Source organism: Ochotona princeps, chromosome 6, assembly GCF_030435755.1.
Source record: "Ochotona princeps isolate mOchPri1 chromosome 6, mOchPri1.hap1, whole genome shotgun sequence".
NCBI classification, from domain to species: domain Eukaryota; kingdom Metazoa; phylum Chordata; class Mammalia; order Lagomorpha; family Ochotonidae; genus Ochotona; species Ochotona princeps.
This window is the reverse complement of record NC_080837.1, coordinates 3,149,153-3,170,035: the sequence shown is the minus strand read 5'-3', so window position 1 is coordinate 3,170,035 and position 20,883 is coordinate 3,149,153. Positions and strand designations below refer to the sequence as shown.

General features: G+C 49.6%; 1 protein-coding gene across 2 annotated transcripts in view; it reads left to right on the top strand.

Moving 5' to 3' along the window:
* NPTN (neuroplastin) overlaps positions 1–20,883 on the top strand; it is a 56,221-nt gene that overhangs the window by 24,935 nt on the left and 10,403 nt on the right. Inside the window, exons 2-4 of one of the 2 annotated variants that reach the window (XM_058665453.1) lie at positions 6,939–7,286; positions 11,776–11,947; positions 15,253–15,347. In XM_058665453.1, the coding sequence (XP_058521436.1) occupies positions 6,939–7,286; positions 11,776–11,947; positions 15,253–15,347 (615 nt within the window). The remainder of the gene's footprint in view (positions 1–6,938; positions 7,287–11,775; positions 11,948–15,252; positions 15,348–20,883) is intronic. The other variant, XM_058665454.1, reaches the window with a different exon arrangement.

The window sequence follows — 20,883 nt, the reverse complement described above, 5'->3', positions numbered from 1 at the left end:
TATTTTTATTTGAAAGATTTACAGAGAGAGAGCAAGAGATCTTCCATCTGCTGGTTCACTCCCCAAGTGGCCACAATGACTTGAGCTGGACCAGTGGACCAATCTGAAGCCAGGAGCCTGGAGCTTCTTCCGGGTCTCCTACATGGGTGCAAGGGTCCAAGGACTTGGGGGCAATCTTTTGCTGCTTTCCCAGACACCTTAGCAGGGAGCTGGAGGGAAAGTGGAGCAGCTGGGACTTGAACCGTTGTCTCTTTGGGAGATGCAGGCACCACAGGCAAAGGCTTAGCTTGCCGTGCCAAGGTGCCAGCCCCTGCCTGCTGTTTCTTAAATCTACTGTCAAGTTCTGAGAAAACCTTCTTAAAATAAGTTACTTCAGATCATCGATTGTTGACAGCCTTATCCTAGTTAATTTTCTGTATGAAACACATTGTAACTCTTTAGGTCAGTGGTTTTCAATGCTTTTTCTCTTGGAAAATAGAATTTTAGAAAAACCCAGTGGACAGCCTTCCTCCCTCATGGGTGAGTGTGTGATGCTTGCCCCTACCTCGTCCTATGCGGCTGTACACCTCCACAGGTCTGGGTTAGCTCATTCTTTATATTACAGGTGTGAATGCTGTCTGAAACTGCTATCTTAGAGTAACATTTGTAGTTTGCAGTTTGCAAAGCAGTTTTACATATATTGTTCATTCCAACTTCTCCATAACCCCATGAAGAAAATATGAATTGTTGACTGCATTTTTCAGATGAAGGAACTAAGGCTGAAGAAATGGAAAAATCTAGCTTGTGTTCTAAACCATGGCTCATTTCCCTACGACCCGAGCTTTCGGCTCGACAGACTGTCCTGTGCCCACTCTTCTCGCCTGGCATCCAGGCTGGGGTCTGAACACCCTGGAAAGCTGTTTGTATTTTTCTGGGATAAGAGAAACCTGGTCTTCTTGTTGTTGTTGTTGTTATCATACTTCCGGCATTTTTGTCTTTTTTTCCTCCATCTGTTGGTAGACAGATCTTTGTTCTCCAAATGTCAGCAGAGCCAGGGCTGGGCCAGGTGGAAGCCAGGAGCTTGGAACTCCATGACCGGGACCCAAGCAATAAAGCCACCACCCACTGCCTCCCAGCGTATGTCAGCAGGCAACCAGGTTGGAAGTGGAGTAGCTAGAACTCAGCCTCACATTGTGTAGGGGTTGTGGGCAACTTCCTCCACTGTGCCACAACGCCTGCCCCATCACTGACTTTGAGACTCCCAGGTCTAAGTAATTCCTGCTTGCTGAGCCGACAGCCTAACTGCATGGCAAGTCTTGTTGGAGGCCACCACTTAATGCGGGCGCTCACCCCTCACCTGTTGCAGTCACCGAGCGTTTGTGTGGAGGGCTTCCCCCTCGTGTGATGCATGATTTTCACAACTGTTTGGTAAAGTAGGTGACATTGTTCCCATTTGAAGAAATCATTAAGAGAATTTTAAGCTGTGGAGGTATTGGCTCAAAAGGTGACACTTGCTTAAGCTGAGATTAGGCAATTTTGGAGGATCCAGTAATACCCAAACTACATTCTGATATTTTGTGAATTAATAATTTGGCCTGTCATAGCTTCCCATAGATCATTGAGCAGCTTGATTTGAGATTGACCAGTTTATTCTTTCTTTTTTAAAAGCAGAGAGAGAAGAAAGGGGAAGAAAAGAGAGCTCTTCCACTGTTAGTTTACTTACCAAATGGCAACAATGGGTGGGGCTTGGACAACTGCACGTGAGTCTCCCAGTGAGTGCTAGAGACCCAAGTACTGGGGCTATCTTCTGCTGCCTTTTAGGGTGCAAGATGGCTGGAAGTAGGTTCAGAGGTGGATGAGATGCAGGCAACTTCATCAGAAGCCCACCCCAAATGGCTTATATTTAAGAGGCTAAAGTTTATTATTGTTGTGAAGTTTGATTTTAAGTTCAGCTCATGTTGGATATTAAAGTTCTGTGCATGTGTGGAGCAGTGTTGAAGCCACAGAGCTTCGGTGTTTGGGGAGCAGTGTAATAGCAGCCGAGGCTGTTGAGTGTAACCGTGCCAGGTACTGTTGGAAGTACGCTGTCGCGGTTGTTTCTCTCAGTGACCTTATAGGTAGTTGTTATTGTTAGTCCCGTTTCACAGATTAGGGAGGTTAGGTCACTTACCCAGCATCATATATTTGGTGACAAGGGCTCGTGTGATCCAAGGCATTCTGACCTAAGTACAATTATGCAAGGTCTTGTCACAAGCTCCGTTTCCCTGGTGTGTCTGCAGAGCAGAAGGCTGGGTGTCACGGGCTGAACAGGTTCTTTCAGGCCTTGTGGGGACAGTGGCAGAATAAAGGACGGAGCTGGGTGTAGAAGCTGGGGACACGGATGGAATGATCATCATTTCCAGTCTTGTGTCCTGTCTTCGGGGTGAAGTAGCTGTGAGAGGTTTGCATTTGGAAAATGCTCTATAAGAGCTGCTGTCTCTCCAGTGATCGATGGGCCAGTCCAGAACTCATGTTAGGTGATCTGTTTCTTAGACACCAGTCAGGTTAGACGGGCTGTACAGTAGCCTGGGGAGGCCCAGGTCTCTTAGATGTGACTTCCTCAGTCCCTGGAACTACATGTGAGTGTCGCTGGCTTTTGCTCTGAATTTTGTGTTTGTTTTTGGGCAGGGGACATAGATGATGTGAACTTGTGAGAGACAAAACAGAGAAAAATGCTCTTTATGTCCTTGGCTGTCATTGCTTCTGTGTTGTGAGGCTTGAAGGAGAGAACACTGAGCCATCCACAGGGGGTTCATGATGAAGCGGCCTGAACAGAAACAGCTCTTGAAGAACAAAAGTGACAGAAGCAGGCCTGGCCTTGGCAGCAGTTGGCTGAGGGGCAGAGCCCTTGGTCTTAGGGCCTGCTGTGTGCTTGCCCTGGAGGTGGAGGAAACCTGGGGCTGTAAGAAGCCCTGCCGGTGCATGCTGCGCAGGGCTGGCTGCCTGTGTTTTCCCCGGGGTCGAGGCGGAAGAGTTGGGGATCAGGCTCCCTGCTCTGTTCCCTTCTCACTTCTGCACATCTACACACGCGGCCTTCCTGCCAGAGCGCCTCCTCTCCGGCTGCTAGCCTCAGCTGTCATCCCCACCCCACCCCCTACCCGTTATGCAATTTTACATTGAGCTTTTCTGGGGTTTGTTTGCTGCCTCCATTTTAAATCTCGCCTGCCACCCTGCTCCAGCTTCTGGTCCCTCTCCCCCATGGCCAGTAGCCACTGTTGAGCACTCTGGTATTATCTGTAATGAATGGAGTGTGTGCATACCAACACTTCCTTAACCCCGAACTCTGAGCCCCAATGGTTGGGCAGTGGAGACGATGGTGGCAGAGGTAGTGTTTCTAGCATTTAGGCTTTTTCTCGGACACTGGCTGAGCCTTGACCTGGGACTGAAACAGGCTTCCCAAGCTGGAGGTGGCTGTGTGCTCTGTTGTTTCAAAGCCCTGGGTGGTGAGTCAGGCTGGGAGCTGCCTGCCTCCTGCTGGCTGCTTCCAAGAGCTGCTGCTTTTCCTTAATTGGAACTAATTTTGGCTGTATAATGAGGTGGATCTTGCTAATAACTTTGCCTTACTAATTGTGATTTCACAGTACTGTGTAGAGAAGGGTGTGTGTGCTCTGGGTGGTATTTTCCTTTCCCCACTGCTGTTTGGAGGGGAACTAGATCTATTCTCATGCTGTTGATGAGTGTTCTGCTATCAAGAGATCTCTGGTTGGTGGGTGTAGAGACATTACAGTTTATTGAAAAGGCTGAAGACCCGTGAGATGATTGGGCTCCTCTGCACCTGCCCTCCAAGCCCCGAAGAGAGCTGTGTGAGGGAGAAGGACTGGCAAGCTGTAAAGGCTTACAGACGTTTCTGCTGCTGCCTGGCCTCTGCCTGCCTCACCACAGAAATGCGTCTAATGCCTTTTAAAGTCCTCTAGTCAAGCCTTCTCCAGAGCGGGGCCTTGTGGAATCTTCAGAAGTAGGACCCTTCTTGCACCGTCTCTTGTCTGGTGGTCTCCTGGTTCTCCTGTCATGTGTCCCCCACTGCCTCCCTGTGCAGTTGACGCTTCAGGAAAACTTTGAGCTGCTCTACCTCCCTTCTTGAGTAAGATCATGGTTCCAGGCATTAGTGAGCACATCCCAGTGGACAGGTCCTGGCCTTAGTGACCAGGAGTTATTTGTTAACTGAAGCGGTGACAAAGTGTCTCTTAAGTGATGACAAGAATTGTCATCGTCGTGTCCCCGCCCCCGCCTGTGAGGCGTGTGGCAGGTGAGGGACAGTGCTTTGGCTTCCACCATCAGCTTGTGGCTGGAGACAGAAGCACCCCATTGGTTAAGGTGTTGACAGCTACAGCATTAAGGGGGCTCTAACGGTGCCATCGTATCAGGCACTTGTTGGGATTACATGAGGAAATGACTGTGAAGTGCTTCTCAGCTCATTGCCTAACGTAGAATCATACCTAGAAAAATAGAAACTGGTTCATATTCAGCTCTGATAAGAAGTAGTACTGGCGATAACGATGACCTTTTGAGAAAGATGCCCTGTGTTGGTGTTTTGAGGGACTTTTCAGCCTTGCTTATACATTGAGTGTATGGAAGTACACATAGTGTTCCAGTCAGAGAGCGTGTTCCTTGCTTCAGGTAAGGAATTGACCTGCCTGGGGTGGCAGAGTCCTGCTGTGTCGTGCACAGCAGGAACTGTGTTCCCTCAGAGTTGTATGGAGGTGGAATTTGGAGTTACACAGGAACTGGGTGGGTTTTTGGTGGTTCTGAACATCCTTTTTTACAATGAGCATGACCGACAGATTGGTAAACAGGCTGAGACCTACTTCAAAGTACAATTCAGAACAGACAAATGCAAACAGAAAGGCACCAGCAGACCTGTAGGGCATTTTGGAGTGCATAATTGCAATATTGGACAGTGTTGCCTTCCCAGGTGCACAGGGAAGTGAGGGGCTGGTGACACCTACTTCAAGGTTGAGAGCAAGGTTGTACCATGGGTGCTGTTGGCTCTGTATCCCAGGGGGTTCCTAGAAGCCAGTTTGTTTTGGTGATTGGGCCACTAGGAAAACACGTGGAATCGACTTCCTTTACTTCTCCCTTTATGATAACTGTGACAGGTGAGCAGGTACAGTTGGGGAACTGATTAGGACAAGCTGCCGGGGGCGTTTTTGTCTGGCCCCGCACTCAGCTGTCCGTGGGGGCGTTGGGCTCCTCTCTCTAATTCTGGAACTTCTCCTACACTTGTGAGTGACATCTGTTTGGCCTCTTGGGACCTCTGCTAGATAGTTCCTTACAAGGAATGAATGCTAGATCTGAAGAGGCAGTTCAGAATGGAATATTCAAAACAGAACATTTAGTCTCTGCCTGTTAATTACTGCATTCCTATGTTCCCCAGATTTTGAAAATCTCAAGAATTGAAAGATTCCTCGCAATCTGGAGGTCTTGTCCTCTGCTGAATAACTATAGACCTCCGCTGGCATTCCTCTCAGGTTTATCTCCAGAGGCAACTCCTGCTGTGGCTGTAGACCAAAGGCTTTCCCCTAGCAGCCTCCATTCTCAGCTAGCCTTGTGACATCTTTGGCTTCTACTGTAGGAAAGTGCTTTTTGATTTCTTCCGTTCCTCTGCCCCGCTGCCTGCTCACTGCTCCCAGGGCTCCTGGGTTCCCAAGCCAGGCTTCCTTAGGAAGTTGTCAGGTGCCTCTGAGTGTCCCCTTGGCTTCTTGCCCTGCCCTTTCCTAACGCTGCTGGAGTTGGTGGAAATGCTGAACCCTTGGTGGCATGAGAACCTGTGCTTCCACAGTGATTTCCCATGGGTCCAAGTGTTTCAAATAAGCATGTTTTTTTTTTTTTTTTCTCGTCAACTCTACCATTGACACTCTGTTTCGGATGTGTGACCTCAAGCAGATTATGAACAAGTGGGCAGTGTAGGTCACGCATGCCACTTGATGTTTGATCTTCACTGTGGAGCTTAATTCGTCAGTTTCCTTTTCGAGGTGGTTTCCAGAAGCCAGGTAACTAAACTGTGAAGGGGTGACCTGCCAGGTACCATGGTTACTGCTAAGGCTGTCTTTCCAGAAGACTGTTTTTTTTTTTTTTAATTGTGTGGACTTGGGGAGGGTTTCTCCCCTTCAACTCACTGGCAGTGAGCTGGTATGCTGTTAATGTGTGGTGCAATCCTGAGCTGACCCTCAGAGTGACTGTCGCTCTGGAAGGAAGTCCAGATGGACTAGTTCTGTCCCCAAGGGCCACACTCAGCCGCAGGCTGCCTGATGACAGTCCACTGGACCGTTGGTCTGCCAGAGCCCAAATGGGTAAATGGGTAAGACTGAGCTGGACTCAGGAAGAATCCTGCACGGGAGAAGGTTGCTGTCCTTTCAGCTGCAGTGTGGACTTGGAATCTCAACAGAAGTCACCAGTGGTCAGCTAATGCTTCTTGTTGAGGTTTACAAAAGACACTGCCTCTAAAAAAAAGTGTCCACTCGTCCAAAAGAGAGGTCCTGGTTGGGTCTCCAAATCTACTGCCACTTCTAAGTTACCTTTCATCAGCCGCCTGACTGAAAGGTACTGGTGTGTGCTCTGAGGAAAGAGGCTCCTTGGAGACCGGGGACGGTGTCATTCCTACCAGCTGGGCCCAATGCTCGATGCTTTCCAGCGGGCTTGCTTCTGCCTGGCCAGCACTGGGGCTGCCCCAGCTTGTGGCTAGCCTGCCTTGCTTCCTAAGCTTCCCAGGGTGGTTCTTCTAAAAGCTTGTGTGAATTGCTATTACTGTCTCTTTATAGTTTGAAAATGAATCCTTTTCTTTTGTTTTTGTTTTTTTTGTTTTTTTTTGTTCTTTGCAACTCATTTGCTTTTTTCTTTTGTTTAAATTACTATTAACACCTGTTGATTTTTTTTTTTTTCTGGTTGGCCTGTCACTGCATTCCTGCTCCCCCTCCCTCTAGCTGGGTTTGTCAAGTCGCCCATGTCAGAAACTAAGCTCACGGGGGACGCCTTTGAGCTGTACTGTGACGTGGTCGGGAGCCCCACGCCAGAGATCCAGTGGTGGTACGCAGAAGTCAACCGGGCAGAGTCTTTCAGACAGCTGTGGGACGGTGCCCGGAAGCGCCGTGTCACCGTAAACACCGCCTACGGGTCAAACGGCGTGAGTGTGCTGAGAGTAACCCGGCTCACCTTGGAGGACTCTGGGACTTACGAGTGCAGGGCCAGCAACGACCCCAAGAGGAATGACTTGAGGCAAAATCCCTCCATAACATGGATTCGAGCCCAGGCCACCATAAGCGTCCTTCAGAGTGAGTCCAGCACCCTACAGTAGTAGTACTGTAGTCGTTAGAGGCGGCCCGATGCCCCTTCCCTACCCCTCTCCCTTCTTCCCCAGTATGATCACTCACCCTACCCCTTGTCTCTGTTTCTTCAAACCTGCCACCCTTCTGGTTGTAGTGTATGAGAACATCTGTGGCCACTATTTTCCTTCTTTGCCGTCCTCTCTGCCTCCCTTCTCTGTGTCTCTCTCCTCAGGAACAAAGAACTTGAGGAACTCCATGACTGTCCAAAGTCCTGTGCACGGGGAGTGGTGGGAGAACCAGGGAGGGAGAACCAGGGAGATGAAAATTGAAACAAAAAAATGAACAAACTCACAAAACCAGGCAGTCACGTAAGGGTAGTGGTGAAATGGTCCGTCTCCCTCTAATTTGTAGACGGTTTCCTGCTGTCTTTTTGCTGACTCCTCCTCTGGTGCCTTTCTATTTTTGTTTCTCTCCCCAATCTAACTATTTTTTATTTTTTCTGTCTGTCTGTTTTGAAGCCTCCTTGAGTAGCTGCCTTCACCTTTGTGGTTTTAAGTTCGTGTCTGCCCAGCCCCTTCCCTCACTGTGACCTGATGTCATGCTGCTGTGGTGGGGGTGTTGCCGTGAGTGCATCCGTGGTGGTAGTGTTCGGATTGTTGGGTGGCATGTAAGCTTGGGTACTTCCGCAGTTCCAGCTTGCTCTTTTTTATTTATTTATTTATTTGTTTGTTTTTTAACAGTAGCACGTGTTTCTCCAGTCAGCCCTCCACTGCAGCAGTGCACTCAACACGGGGCTTGCGGCTCTGTGTGTAGTTCTTGCAGAAACAACAAGATCCCCCCGTCTGTCTTGTCATTGGGCATTAGGTGACACTGAGGTGCAAAGTACATTCTGAGAGCAGCAGGTAGAACCGTGTCTGACTCCCGCTCCCGGCTGTTGGCACTGTGTGCCTCTCCACCGACACGAGGTTTGGAAGAAGTCATTCACACTGGCCTTTGTTCGTCTGGAAAAAAGAGGAAACTCTGTTCCAGTCCTGTTCATTTGACTGGTAGGGTGAGGCAGGCAGCTGGCCCAGGATCTTCCCTTTTCATCTAGGGCACCAAGGGCTGTTGTAGCTACTTCTCCTCCTGCCCAGAACCCTGCAGTTGGTACGGTGGGAGAGCTCTGACAGCCGGAGCCCCAGGCTGCCTACCTAAATCTGGCTGTAATGGAGGGACCACTCTCTGGCCAGTGGGAAGATCCTCTAGTACTAATTTCATGTTGTCACCTGGCTTAAAGAATAAGTAAAACCAGCAGGATACCATTATTAATGAAAAATTTGGTAAAAACACATGAAAAAAAAGAAAAAAGCCCTAGCAGTGAGGAGGGAGGCTGCTGCAGTTGACGCGGTGGACTCAGGGCACCTGCTCCTGGACAGGGGAAAAGAGGATGGGAAGGTGGGGAGGCAGGGGTTTTTTAAATGCAGTCGTTTTCCCCCTTTGCACATCTCCTCCTCGTGCCCCCTTACTCCTTTCCTGACTTAGCTGGAGTCACCCAGATGGCCGCAGATATCTGCAGAATTTGATATGTGGGAACTGGGTTGCACTTCCAAGAGCCCGACCGTAGCTAGAAAGAAAAGCCATGCCTGAGCGCTAGGAAAAGATGAGGCTTTGGGGTGCCTGCCCACCAGTTCTGAGAGCACACCACCCCCCTGAGTCATCTTTGAAATACCTGTCTCACTTGGGCTGTATCCTTGAGATAGAACCTTGTCCTGGCCACTTAGCCTCTCTCCAGACTTGCCCGTCAGTGAGCAAGCCCTACTGAGCTGTTCTCAAGAGCCAGGCTTGCTACTGTTTTTGTTTTTGTTTTTTAAAACTCTGATTTCAACTCTAATTGGCTTGTTTTATGATCTCAGCATCCCCAGAGACAGTTGCCTCCAGTGGCAGGTTGAAGTCTTCTATCTAGGAATGACCTCCGGCAGCACTTTGTCCCAAAACTTCTTGTGTGAGGTAAGGCAGGAAGATGGAATGTGCCCAGTGTGTAGGGTCTCTAGTCTTAACCTGTTCTTCACCTATTCATGACGGCCAGGCTCGCCAAGCTGGCATTAGTAACAAGGAAATGCTTGAGCTTCTCCCGAGTTCCTAAGTGTTCATCTGTCTTGGGCTGTGGGCAGTGCTTGGCCACCCAGATCAAAGGCCCCGCCTTCATGCAGGTGAAGAATGCAAGTAGGACCACAGCCCAGAGCCTGGTAAAGGTGCAGCAGGCAGATCGCTCCACCTCTCCACCCCTTTGTGGCTCAAGTCCTCTGGAAACCTATGTAAATTATCCATGGCCCCCAGCTGATTCTCTCCTGGACCTTTACTTTTTAAGAGTTTTTAGCAGAAAGTCTCCTGGGTTGCTTTCCTCAGCTTCTTCTGTGAGCTGCAGTGGTCACTTGCATCAGCACAGGTAAGAGTAGCTTTCACTGTGACCTCCTTCTGTTAAAACATCTGGAAGCTCATGGCCTTTTCTCAGAGTTCACTCTTCCTCAGCGCAACCAAAAGGAGACAGAACATGAAAGTCTTGAAGTGTGTTTGGGCTTTAATGTTGCTTTTATATTTTTAAACTTCTGTGGAGTACTGGTTCTATCTTTTTGTTTTGCTTGATTTTGATTTTCCTTGGAATTGCGCTGCTTTCTGCTGATGGTTTGTGTGCGCCTTCCATTGCAGGGTTGGCAGCTGCTTTGCTCAACTTCCTAAGGCCCAGGGATTTGGCTTCTGTCCAGCATGTCTTAGGAACCATGGGACATCTGCGCTGATGTGTTCACACAAACCTGCTTCTGTCTTAATGGCTGCTACGCCTCCGTTATCTGTACATAGAGCCCCTGTTTGGTGTTACTAGTAAGGACCAGTGCTGAATGGAAGATCACCTCTGTCCTCTTGCCAGAGTTGGAAAATAGTTGGAAACCAGTTTGTTGTTTGAGCAAACTTAAGATTTGTTTAATCCCGTTTTCTTTGAAGAGTTTGACTCAGCACATTCGTCAGGAAGGCCTTAGTCCATTTCTCTTCCAAGGACCCCGTGACTTCTACTTCCTGTCCACCACAGACAGACAAACTGCAGTTCAGTGCAGGGGAAGAGAGCTCTGTCCCCCAGGGGTAAGCGCGGGTACAGCGCTATATGAGAAAGCAAGAGGGCTGCTGTCGTGGGGAGAGGAGTGGGTGGGGGTGTCAGCTGAGGATTTTTGAGGAAAAGTTGGGGGGAAGGCAAATACCTCTTAATTGTAGATTGGAAGAGGTGATTAGTTTAAGTGTTGCCCAAAAATATTTTGCCAAAAGAATTAAGCCTAGGAAAATATTAGAAATAACCAGCAGTACAATAATAAAAGACAGGAAAACAACACAGAAACATCCTGACTTGAGCACAGCAGTGATGATGGCAAAGCGTTGTGAGCATGAATCTTGCAGGAATTCTGTGTAGTGTGACTTAAAGAATTTCCACTTAACATATTCCAATACTTGACTCGTGCAAGTTGCTTTTGTAGATAAAACTAGTGATCCCCAGTTCTCTGTTTGCTAAGCCCAGGATAGCCCCAGAAAGTAAGGTGTTAAGTTTTGCCCTAAGGCGACAGGTGGGAGCCGTGACCTTGGGATTGGGGACTGGGCTGGAGAATTCAGTTAGTTGTGTTTTCCATGCCCAACTTTGCCACTAATAGTAACTATGGCTTTGCATAGTTGTTCCACCTTTGTAGTTCTTCAAAGAAAAGGTGGCATTCGTTGACATCTAGGGGCTATTCAACTCTAAAATCCCAGGAGCCTTTGCCACCGCATATGCTGCACTCTAACTTAGTCTTTGGAATGGAATGCGTTTTACAGTGCAATTCTGGAAAAATTTTGTTGGGGGGATAAATATGGGCTGGAATGAAGAACGGATAGTTCCTTAAGATGTTTCCCTCAGCAGAATTGAAAACCACAGAGGCTTCCAAGAGGGAGTTTGTTTTTGGATTCTCCAGTATCTTTTTCTGCAAAAGCCATGGCCTTGATGGGTTTGCCATAGGTTCCTCAGATGTAAGTATGGGAAAGCCATACATGTATTACCTGATGATACCTGTCAGCATTCCACAGCCCAGTGGCTCCCTGGGAGGTTTACTTGCTCCATAAATGATAATACCTTTGTCTTCAGAACTCCAAGGTGGAGCCTGGTTTTCTAATTGAAGCCCAGTCGCTTGGCGGTTCTTACATTATGGAAAAGTGGTGGTCAAAAGTGTAAGTGGGCTACTGCCAGCACGAACTGTCGTAATACACTCCCATTCTTTTACATCTAGGCCAACTGGTCTTCAGGCTGTTGTCTGCGCTCGTGGTCATTTGCTTATAATCATCGTTTTTCCTTTTTTGACTTCCTCCAAAGTGGCAAGTGAAATTCCTCATGTGGTCCTGTCTGCCCTCCCTCTGCTAGTCTCCCCTCCTATCCCATCCAGCTTTCAGGCCAGGCTGCAGAGGACGGACAGCTACTTCGCCCTATCATTGTGCACTCTTATTACAGAGCCAAGGATCATCACCAGCGAAGAGGTTATCATTCGAGACAGCCCTGCTCTTCCCGTCACCCTGCAGTGTAACTTGACCTCCAGCTCTCACGCCCTTACATACAGCTACTGGACAAAGAATGGGGTGGAGCTGACTGCCACTCGCAAGAATGCCAGCAATATGGAATACAGGTAAAAGGGTCTTGTGGGGGGCAGATGGGAGGAGTGTAGCTGAGCTTACTAGATGACGGGTGTAAGTCTTACAGCATAACTTTTGGTCCTGACTTAGAGAGGTCAACCCATGTATCTGAGATGAGGGCAAACAGTCCCTGAGACTTCCTACTGATTGTCAGGACCAGAGCCGGGTTTGAAGGCTGTGGGTGATCCATCCCCTCACAGGTGATACACTGAAGACTGAGCGAGGGACACACTCAGGAGGGGCGCAGCTAGAGTGTGGGTTAGGGCCAGGTGTTTGGCCCTGCAGTTAAAATGGGTGCCTGGGTTCCGGACCAGCTTTTGCTGCCTTTTCGGCTTCCTGCTGACACCCGCCAACAAAGAGGCTGCGCCGACTCGGGCGCCTGCGTCCCTGCCACTGCATGGCGTTCTCACTGCTGGATTCAACTTGACCCAGCCAGATCTGTTGTGAGCACTGGGAATGAACCATCAGGCAAGGGATTCGGCTGATCTCTTATTTCTCCCTCTGAAATAAAATCCTTTCTAAAAAGTTGTAACGCAGGTTTCTAAACTTAAACACAGAAGTTGAAGAATTGGGTTGAAGTCTCTTTTGAGGTTCCTTGAGTAAGAAATCTTCCAGAGTGGTCTTTCATTGGATAGGTTTCCTGGTAACTGTCACAGAATTGTTTAACACCATTGTAACCTGATCCAGGGCCAGCAGCCACAGACTCTCCAGTGATCTGGGTGAAGGGATGTTTGCTGGGGGTACAGATGTCATGCTTTTTTGGGATGTCTTGGGCACTTGGTCCCTACTTTGTTCCTGTTTTGAAAACTACCCTGGGGGCCTGGCGGCGTGGCCTAGTGGCTAAGGTCCTCGCCTTGAATTTGTCAGGATCCCATATAAGTGCCGGTTCTAATCCCGGCAGCTCCACTTCCTCTCTCTCTCTCTCCTCTGTATATCTGACTTTGTAATAAAAATAAAAAATTAACTTTAAAAAAAAAAAAAAAAACTACCCTGGGAAAGGATCGTCTGACCTTGCATGCTAACAGGCTAATGCGGTGCAGAGAGAGAGAGGGAGAGAGAGAGAACGAGAACACCCTGGAGTGAGACAGCAGAGCTCTGAGACTGGCTGCAGGAGACCTGCAGTGCTGAGCTCTCTGCACACCCTCATTTAACCACTGCACTGACTTCGTAAGCCTTCCTCCTTTCAGGTGAGGAAGCTGAGACTCAACATTTGGCTGTTTTATCTTCTGTACCATAGCACTTAACAACAAATTAGCATGTCTCCTGTGAAGTTTTGGTGTTATAAAATTAGAGAAACGGTCTCAGCTCTGTCTTCATGGCTGGGAGAAAGTTGATCAGATGGAGGTGTGGAGTAGAATGCAAGGCATTTGTGTGATAGTTTCACAGATTGGCTTTTTAAAGTTTGATCAGATCTCATGTATTTCGTATATACAGTTTAAAGAGTGTGTCTTTTAAGGTAACAGGCATCCAGTCATGTTCTTGGGTTTCTACAGTTGCTTGTAATGTTTAACGTTTAGGTCTTGCCCTTATAAATTGCCTTGCCACCCCTTCCCCTTCAGCTTATTTGAAGCTCTGCTGAGGTGCCTTTCATCACTGGAGTTCTTCATGGATTCCACATTTTGTCCTGGTGCTAATAGGTCAGCCAGTTTCAGAGCCATCCTTCTGACTTGCCTGTTTTCCATTTGCTTCTGTCCTTCCTGAGAGCAAGTCCACGTGGGCGGTGAGACACAGCTAGGAGCCCAGTGTGGCAGGACCTGACTTGGGACTCTTCCCAAGAGCTTCTCAAGGAACTCAGCATCTGTGTAGCCCTGGGGAGACAGCTGTTGACCCTCCCTCAGACTCTGGGCAGCCGATCTGTGTTGGATTCCTGTTGGGAGTACACTCCAGGGAAAGGCCTAAACTGAGAAGCCACGTGAACTGCTCCTGCTTGAGAGGGGATAAGGGGGAAGGCTGTCTCCTTATTTATGGTCGCTGAACCTGAGTGTGCTTTGAAATGAACAGTAAAATGGATGAGGGCATTGGCCAGCAGGTGACCATGGGAGTTTTCCTCAGAAAACTCCTTGACCGGTGTAGTGGAGAGTTGGCCTCCGTAGGTATATTTTGGCTACTGAGCAAAGAAGCAGGAACCGAGCCCTGTGTACCAATATTTATCCTCTGATGTGGGACTGTTTTTGTCAGTTACTTTCATGGGTTGCGTGCACAGAGTGCTCAGCTGCTGTGAAGTTGGCCCTTGAAGGCAGGGAAGCTCACCAGGAGTCGCCCGTGGGCTTCAGAGCAGTGCTGCCCAACGCAGACCCAGTGTGCCACGTGGCTTCCTGTCCCTGTGCCCAACCCAGACCCAGCATGCCACGTGGCTTCCTGTCCCTCTCCAGGAGAGCTTTGCCTCTGCTCAGCAGCGTGCCTGCTCTCAAGCTTGTGTTCATTCAGTCCTTGGTTGACTCGGCCAGGCGCCGAGTTAACAGTGCCTTCCCTCACAGAATGTTGTCTGTTGAGCAGCACACAGCCCACGGCTCCACGTGCTAGTGAGGCCTGTGGATGGTCGTGGCATGTGAGGGAGTGCCCAGAAAGCGTGAGCTTCAGATGTGGTGCAAAGACAGGTGACAGCGGGCTGGGAGTGCTGATGGGAAGAGACGTCTTGTGAGGGTTTGAGATGGGAACCAACGCGACACCTGGACAAAATGAAGTGAGACCAGCGAGGCTAAAAGTAGCATGGGTCGAGGCTAGGGACGGAGGCAGGTGCCAGCTGGTATGTGGCCCAGAACCAAAGGTAGCTTTTAGACACATCTCTGTGGCGTGTACTCAGACAGCAGGTTTGGTGATGCTAGGTAAAACCCAGCGTGTGAACAGGCTGTGCTGGAGCTCTGGGCAGGAAAAATACGAGTGCCAGGGCAGGACTTTAGGGAAGCTCAGAAGCTGCGTTTTTGCTTTGCAGCTCCTTTTCCTTGTCTGACTGAGAGGTCAGGTGAGCAGGAAGTTTGTAGCAGGGGCTGCATCCTGTCTTTCTGGATGTGAACTTGAGCATTTGGCATAGCCTTTTGTCTCAAGTCTTTGCAATCTCTTGCTGCCAGTCGGCGAGAGCATCTTAGGTCAGGGACCACATACCATTCCATCTTGGGTTTCCTGGCCCAGTACAGAGGAAGGCATGAATATATTACAGAGGGGAGTTGTTGCCTTTAGGAAGGGATGGGTTGCCGTGGGGGCGTGGTCTCTGTGCCCTTTTCAGTCTCCTTTGGTTTATATGGTAACAGTCTCCGGTTCCTCACCTCTTTTTGTTTTTGTTTTTGTCTTGTTTCTGCAGGATCAGTAAACCAAGAGCTGAGGATTCAGGTGAATATCACTGTGTGTTTCACTTCATCAGCGCGCCTAAGGCAAATGCCACCATTGAAGTAAAAGGTATAGTCGCTCAGCCTGTGTCAGGTGCCTGGGTTGGGGCACCAGTCTCTAAGCTCTTTGTGTGTCCACTGCAAGGGGTGATGCGTTAGGGTCGGAGCCACAGACGCGGGAACTGGCTGCCCGAGTCGGGATCAGGTGACTCATAGTATGACTACAACCAGTTGTTGATGTCTCTATGCTTGTTTCCTTTTTTGAAAAATTAGGGTATTAGTAGTGCTTATTCATGTGTGTATTAAAAAGGGCAGGGTTTTTTTTTTTTGCCAAGCAGTGAAGACCCTGCTTAAGACATCTGCATCCCATGTCAGTGCCTGGCTCCGGCACCTGGCTCCTGAAGAAGAACCTAAGAATGCGGCTGAAGCAATTGGGCTTCTGCCACCCACATAGAGGCCTGGATTGGCTCCTGGCTCCTGCCACCCGCATGGGAGGCCTGAATTGAGTTCCTGGCTCCTGGCTGCAGGTTTCCCTAGCACTTGTGGGCATCTAGGCAGTGAACCACAGATGGGAGCTCTCTGTCTCTCTCAAAAAAAAAATGTATTAAATTATATTAAGTTGTTATATGTCAAAAATGTTTGAATGTTGGTGCAATCTTCTGTTAAGTTCTTAGGATAGTACCTTACGCATATTGCATAGCTCTCTGTTGGGCTAGCAGAATTTGGGAAAGCACTGCGCAAGGTTAATGGGCCATTTGGACAGTTCTGTAGAATTGTCCTAGAAGCCCTGTAGTGCATGGCTTCTCAGAGATGAGGCTGTAGCAGGAAGTTTCAAGGGGCGTGGTCAACCCAGATGCAGAACCACCTGGTATCATCAGTCCTAGCCCCAGAGAAGCAAAGCTAAAGCCACCAGCTGTGGACACTGTGGTGACTGGCAGACCTGGTTAGACCTTAGGTCCTCACCCCCACTCCCCAGGCTGCTGCCATTACACCCTGACCTGACTGGGAAGCAGGGCGGCTGTTTTGCTTAGGAAAGACAAACACCTGTTCTTTTGTCAGTGGGGTCATCTCTAGAAGTGAGGACAAACAGAAAAGCAGGTTCTGGAGCCTTCCATTTGGAAGAGATAGAGATTGGAAAAAGGCTGAGACAACATTCTGAATTTCCATTCTGCGGCATTTTAGAATAGAGACAGTGCCCTGGTGGCACAGTCCTGCCTTGCGAGTGCCGCCTTTGGCTGCCAGATTCGTCCTTATTGCTTGGAAGAGTTGAATCGCAGGGGCCACAGGTCACAACAAGCCAGACAACCTGGCATCTGATCTGTTCAGTGGCTGTTTTTTGAGAGACCCAAGTTCCTGTCTGTTTTAGAAAAATGTCCTTTTGTTAAACCTGAGGATGTAGGGTGTAGAAAACCATTTCCTCTAATCTAGCCAGGCATTCCCCCACCAGGTAAGCTGAGCTACGAGGGGCACTTGCACTGCAGGCAAGACTTGAGGCCCTGCAGTATTCTGCCAAATCTCTGCACAAAATCCAAGGGCAGGGACTCGCCTTGGAAGGAAGGAAGGGTATGGAAGGACCATCCTTGGAAGGGCAGGAGGTGTGGAAGGACCATCCTTGGAAGGGCAGGAGGGTATGGAAGTACCAGCCTTGGAAGGGAGGAAGGGTGTAGAAGGACCATCCTTAGAAGGGTGGGAGGGTATAGAAGGACCAGCCTTGGAAGGGCAGGAGGGTGTGGAAGGACCAGCGTTGGAAGGAACACCAGTGGAAGGCAGGGGGGCAGTGAGTTCTGTTATTGGCTCTCTGCATACTCCAGAGTTTCACCTGTGAAGTCATACCCTCCCCTGTCCTGAAGAACTGGAATCCTTATGGAAACTGGGAAGCAGACACTGGGGGGGAGGGTTTTCCCAGTAGTCTGACTGCCTGAGAGGGTGGAATTCCGAGGCCCTGAGGCACCTGTATCCACACTGCAAGGCAGACACAAATGGGACATTGAGGCTGTCTCTCATAGCACTGCATTCCAGGGCTTACTGAGCCCTGTGGGAAGGATGGCTTGGGTGGAATCTTGGCTTGAAGAGGTGGGCCTTGGGAACATTTTGTTTGAGGAAAGGCTAAGTATATTGTCATTACTAGGAGAGCTGTGTTGCGAAGTGGATCTTTTTTTTTTTGTCCCCCAACTATCTCGGGGATAGAAAGCAGTTGAATGTTTACCATTTTGTCTTTGATGTTACTTACTGTGGAGTCTAATGAGACTTTGGACATTTTTTTTTCTGTATAAATTTTAAAAGGTTTGCCATGGGCCTAGGGTGGTGTCCTAAAGTAGCACCCATCTGTATTTGGGATGGACAGAAGTCTTGCCCTTGTCGTGCGTGTGGGGGGGGCGGGGGCAGGGGAGAGAGACTGAGTGATACTCCCTCAGTACCTGCAGGGTGGGACCAGAGGTCATTCTTTTTCTGGAACTATTGATTTGGATGCTGCTGAGTGAGAGGTGGTGGGGCGGGAGCTGTGCCTCTTGGCTGCCACACCTCAGCAGAGAATGCTGGGTGCGCAGGAGCGGGCTGGTGTCTACCTCAGCAGAGAATGCTGGGTGCACAGGAACGGACTGGTGTCTACCTCAGCAGAGAATGCTGGGTGCGCAGGAGCGGGCTGGTGTCTACCTCAGCAGAGAATGCTGGGTGCGCAGGAGCGGGCTGGTGTCTACCTCAGCAGAGAATGCTGGGTGCACAGGAACGGGCTGGTGTCTACCTCAGCAGAGCAGTGGTGGGTGCACAGGAGCAGGCAAATTTCTACTGCATTTCTTTGACCGTTATGAACCCTCTTCCTATACTTGTTTTTCTGAAAAAAAAAATTCTTTTTATGCTCACAGAGAAGGTAATTAAAATTTTCTGTGTAATATGATAAGTAAAAGGAAAATTCCTCTTCCGAGTTTCGAGTTTTCAGGTGAGGATTGTGGTGGCCCTCGGTTCTGGTGCAGCATGTGTGCTGTGGCCTCTGGGAGAGCACATAGAGAAGGGCCCTGTTCCTGCTCACCACACACTGCCATGCACCTCAGCCTGCTGGTGGCTAGCTGGGCCAGGATCAATTTCCATTTTCCTCCTCCCTGCTTCCTGCCTTTCTGTGTATCTGAATATTAGACTAAATGCTGGGATTCCTGGATGTGTCCCTGGCCTGCTTCTGCGCCTCTTCCTGTCTCACTGCTTCACCGGGTGGGACAGAACTTGTGGGAGCAGTCCTGCGCACCTGTGTCTGCCCGGTGTCTTCCATCATCCCCTCTGCCAGAGGTGATGGTGTTTAGAGTTCATGACATTTTTAAGGCTGGTTCTGACTCAGAATTGCCTCTGCTTAAGAAAATTTTGTTTTTTAATATTTTTTATTTGAAAAACAAAGTCGTCCATCCTGTGGTTCACTCCCCAAATAGCTATAGCAGCTGGAGCTGAGCTGATTGGAAATATGTCTCCCATGTGGCTTCAGGGCCAAGGACTTGAGCCATCCTCCACAGTTTTCCCAGGCCGTAACAGGTAGCTGGATCAGAAGTGGAGCAACCAAGACCAAACCAGCACCCATACGGGATGCTGGTAAAGCAGGTGGAAGTCTCACTTACTACTCCGTGGTGCCAGCCCCATAGAGGAGGTTTTAAAGCATAGTAATATCAGTGTCTTGAAGCCTGGGGAAATTTTGAGCCTTGGCTTTGGCCCAGAGAGCAGTACCTGTTCCTCCTCCTCTTTTCCACAGGGTGCCACCTTGACCTTGTTAAGTGTGCACCCTGTGGGGCCTGGGTGGTACAGTTAGCTCACATATCAAGTGAGTGCGTCGAGGCTTCCGACGTTAAATGACTGGGCCATCAGAGCCAGGCCCGTGCTCCAGCCTTCAGCATGGGTCAGTCGGACTATTAATGCTGAGTCTTGCAATGAGAAGAAATGGATTCTGTTCTTGACCGCGACACGGACCAGTTACTCTGAGCCTCAGCTTCCCCAAGGATGTGATGAAGGAGAATAACAAAGCTGATGGCCCAGGTCCCTGTGTTGTTTGTTCCTCTGGCCATTTGTGGCTCGCTTATGGAGGACACAGAGCTGAGGTTGGAGATTGAAAGGACTTCCAAAGTTCATTTTTCTTCATGGTGATGATTGACAGCTCCTGAGCTTAGAGAACATGCCTTCGCTGTGCCCAGAACCAGGCAAGAGAAGTGTCTGGAACGTTACTAGATTTAGTTTGTAGGAAACGTGGTGTGGTCAGCACATTTATTTATTTATTTATTTTTTAACACAGTCTAGTGTGCAGCCAGGGTTGAGATGAGCGTGCAGCCGAGGCCAGGGCCCACAGCCTGCCATAGAGCTGAGGATCACTGTTGGTGTCTCTCGCACCCCGTACCTGGCCTGCACTGTTCCCTGCTTCCCAGGCACAGTGGGGCAAGACCCTGCGCCTTGCTTCATCTAACTTCCTCACCCTTGGCTCACAGTAAGTCTTAATTCTCCCTCAGCCTCAGCCAAGCGTTTGGTCTGCAGCAGAGGTGAGGTGTCTCTGAGGCTTGATAGTTGGAAAAGACTGATTTTCTGCCAAGGGCTATGTGGATGTTTATAGCATCATCTACAGGCTGTGCCAGAGTGTCAGCTTAAAAATTAGTGTGCTATAGATTGACAAGTTTGAGTCCTGCCTGTGGTTGCCTTGGTAGGGCCAGCTCAGGTGGTGTCACGGCCCACAGGCTGGATGTCCCCCACCCTAGCCTGAAGGAAGCAGAGTCTGCTTGCAGGGTGAGCAGGTGACCCACTTGTTGACACACCCGTAAGGGTAGGTTTTGCTTAAATGAGTTGCAGGTTATGAATTTGCTGGATGGAGTCAGTGTCAGCACGGCTTCTGAGTCCTCAAGTCTGTCCTCTTGATGGCGCAGGACAGAATCTTCATCTAAGCCGGGCTCCAGATCCCAGCCTGGCTGAGGACCTGGCATCTTGGGCCTCCACACAGGTCAGCTGGGCAGCAGAGGGCATGAGGACCATGCATTTGTCCATGTTGGGAGGATGAAGGTGGGTCAGATGCCACTGGGCCCCTCATTGCCATCCTTTAGATGACTGAAGGTTGTGTTTTACCTGATGTGATCAAAACGAACGGGGGACAAGGCCAGTGGGTGAGCGAACTCCCAGACGGTCAGTGGTTACACTCCCCACACCACACCTTGCCACAGGGTCTGTGCCCCGAGAGGGACTTGTGCACCACATCCTTCCTGTTTCTGACTAGCAGACCTAGATAGGTGGTCCCCAACTAAGTGACCAGCCTGCCGGGCGAGGCGCAGGCACCGGTTGTCGGTGTGTGGCCAGGTGTGGCCAGGTGAACTGCTGCAGAGGTCCTGTGGAGTCGGCAAGCACAGGATGTGCTTCTGGTTTCTTAGAGCTCAGGATGTCCATGAGCCCAGCTGATGGTTTCTTTGTGATATTTATGTTGGACTCAGAGCACCAATTGTCTGCTAGAGAGCATAGGGACATCATTCAGTGCCCCCAAAGCTGCTAATACGTAAATGCTATGGGCTCTCAGAGGACCTGCCTCACTGTGTTGTGTAGCACCTGTTGTCTCACAGTGTCTGGGGGTACAGTTTGGTGGGGAGTACTGGCCACTGGGCCCT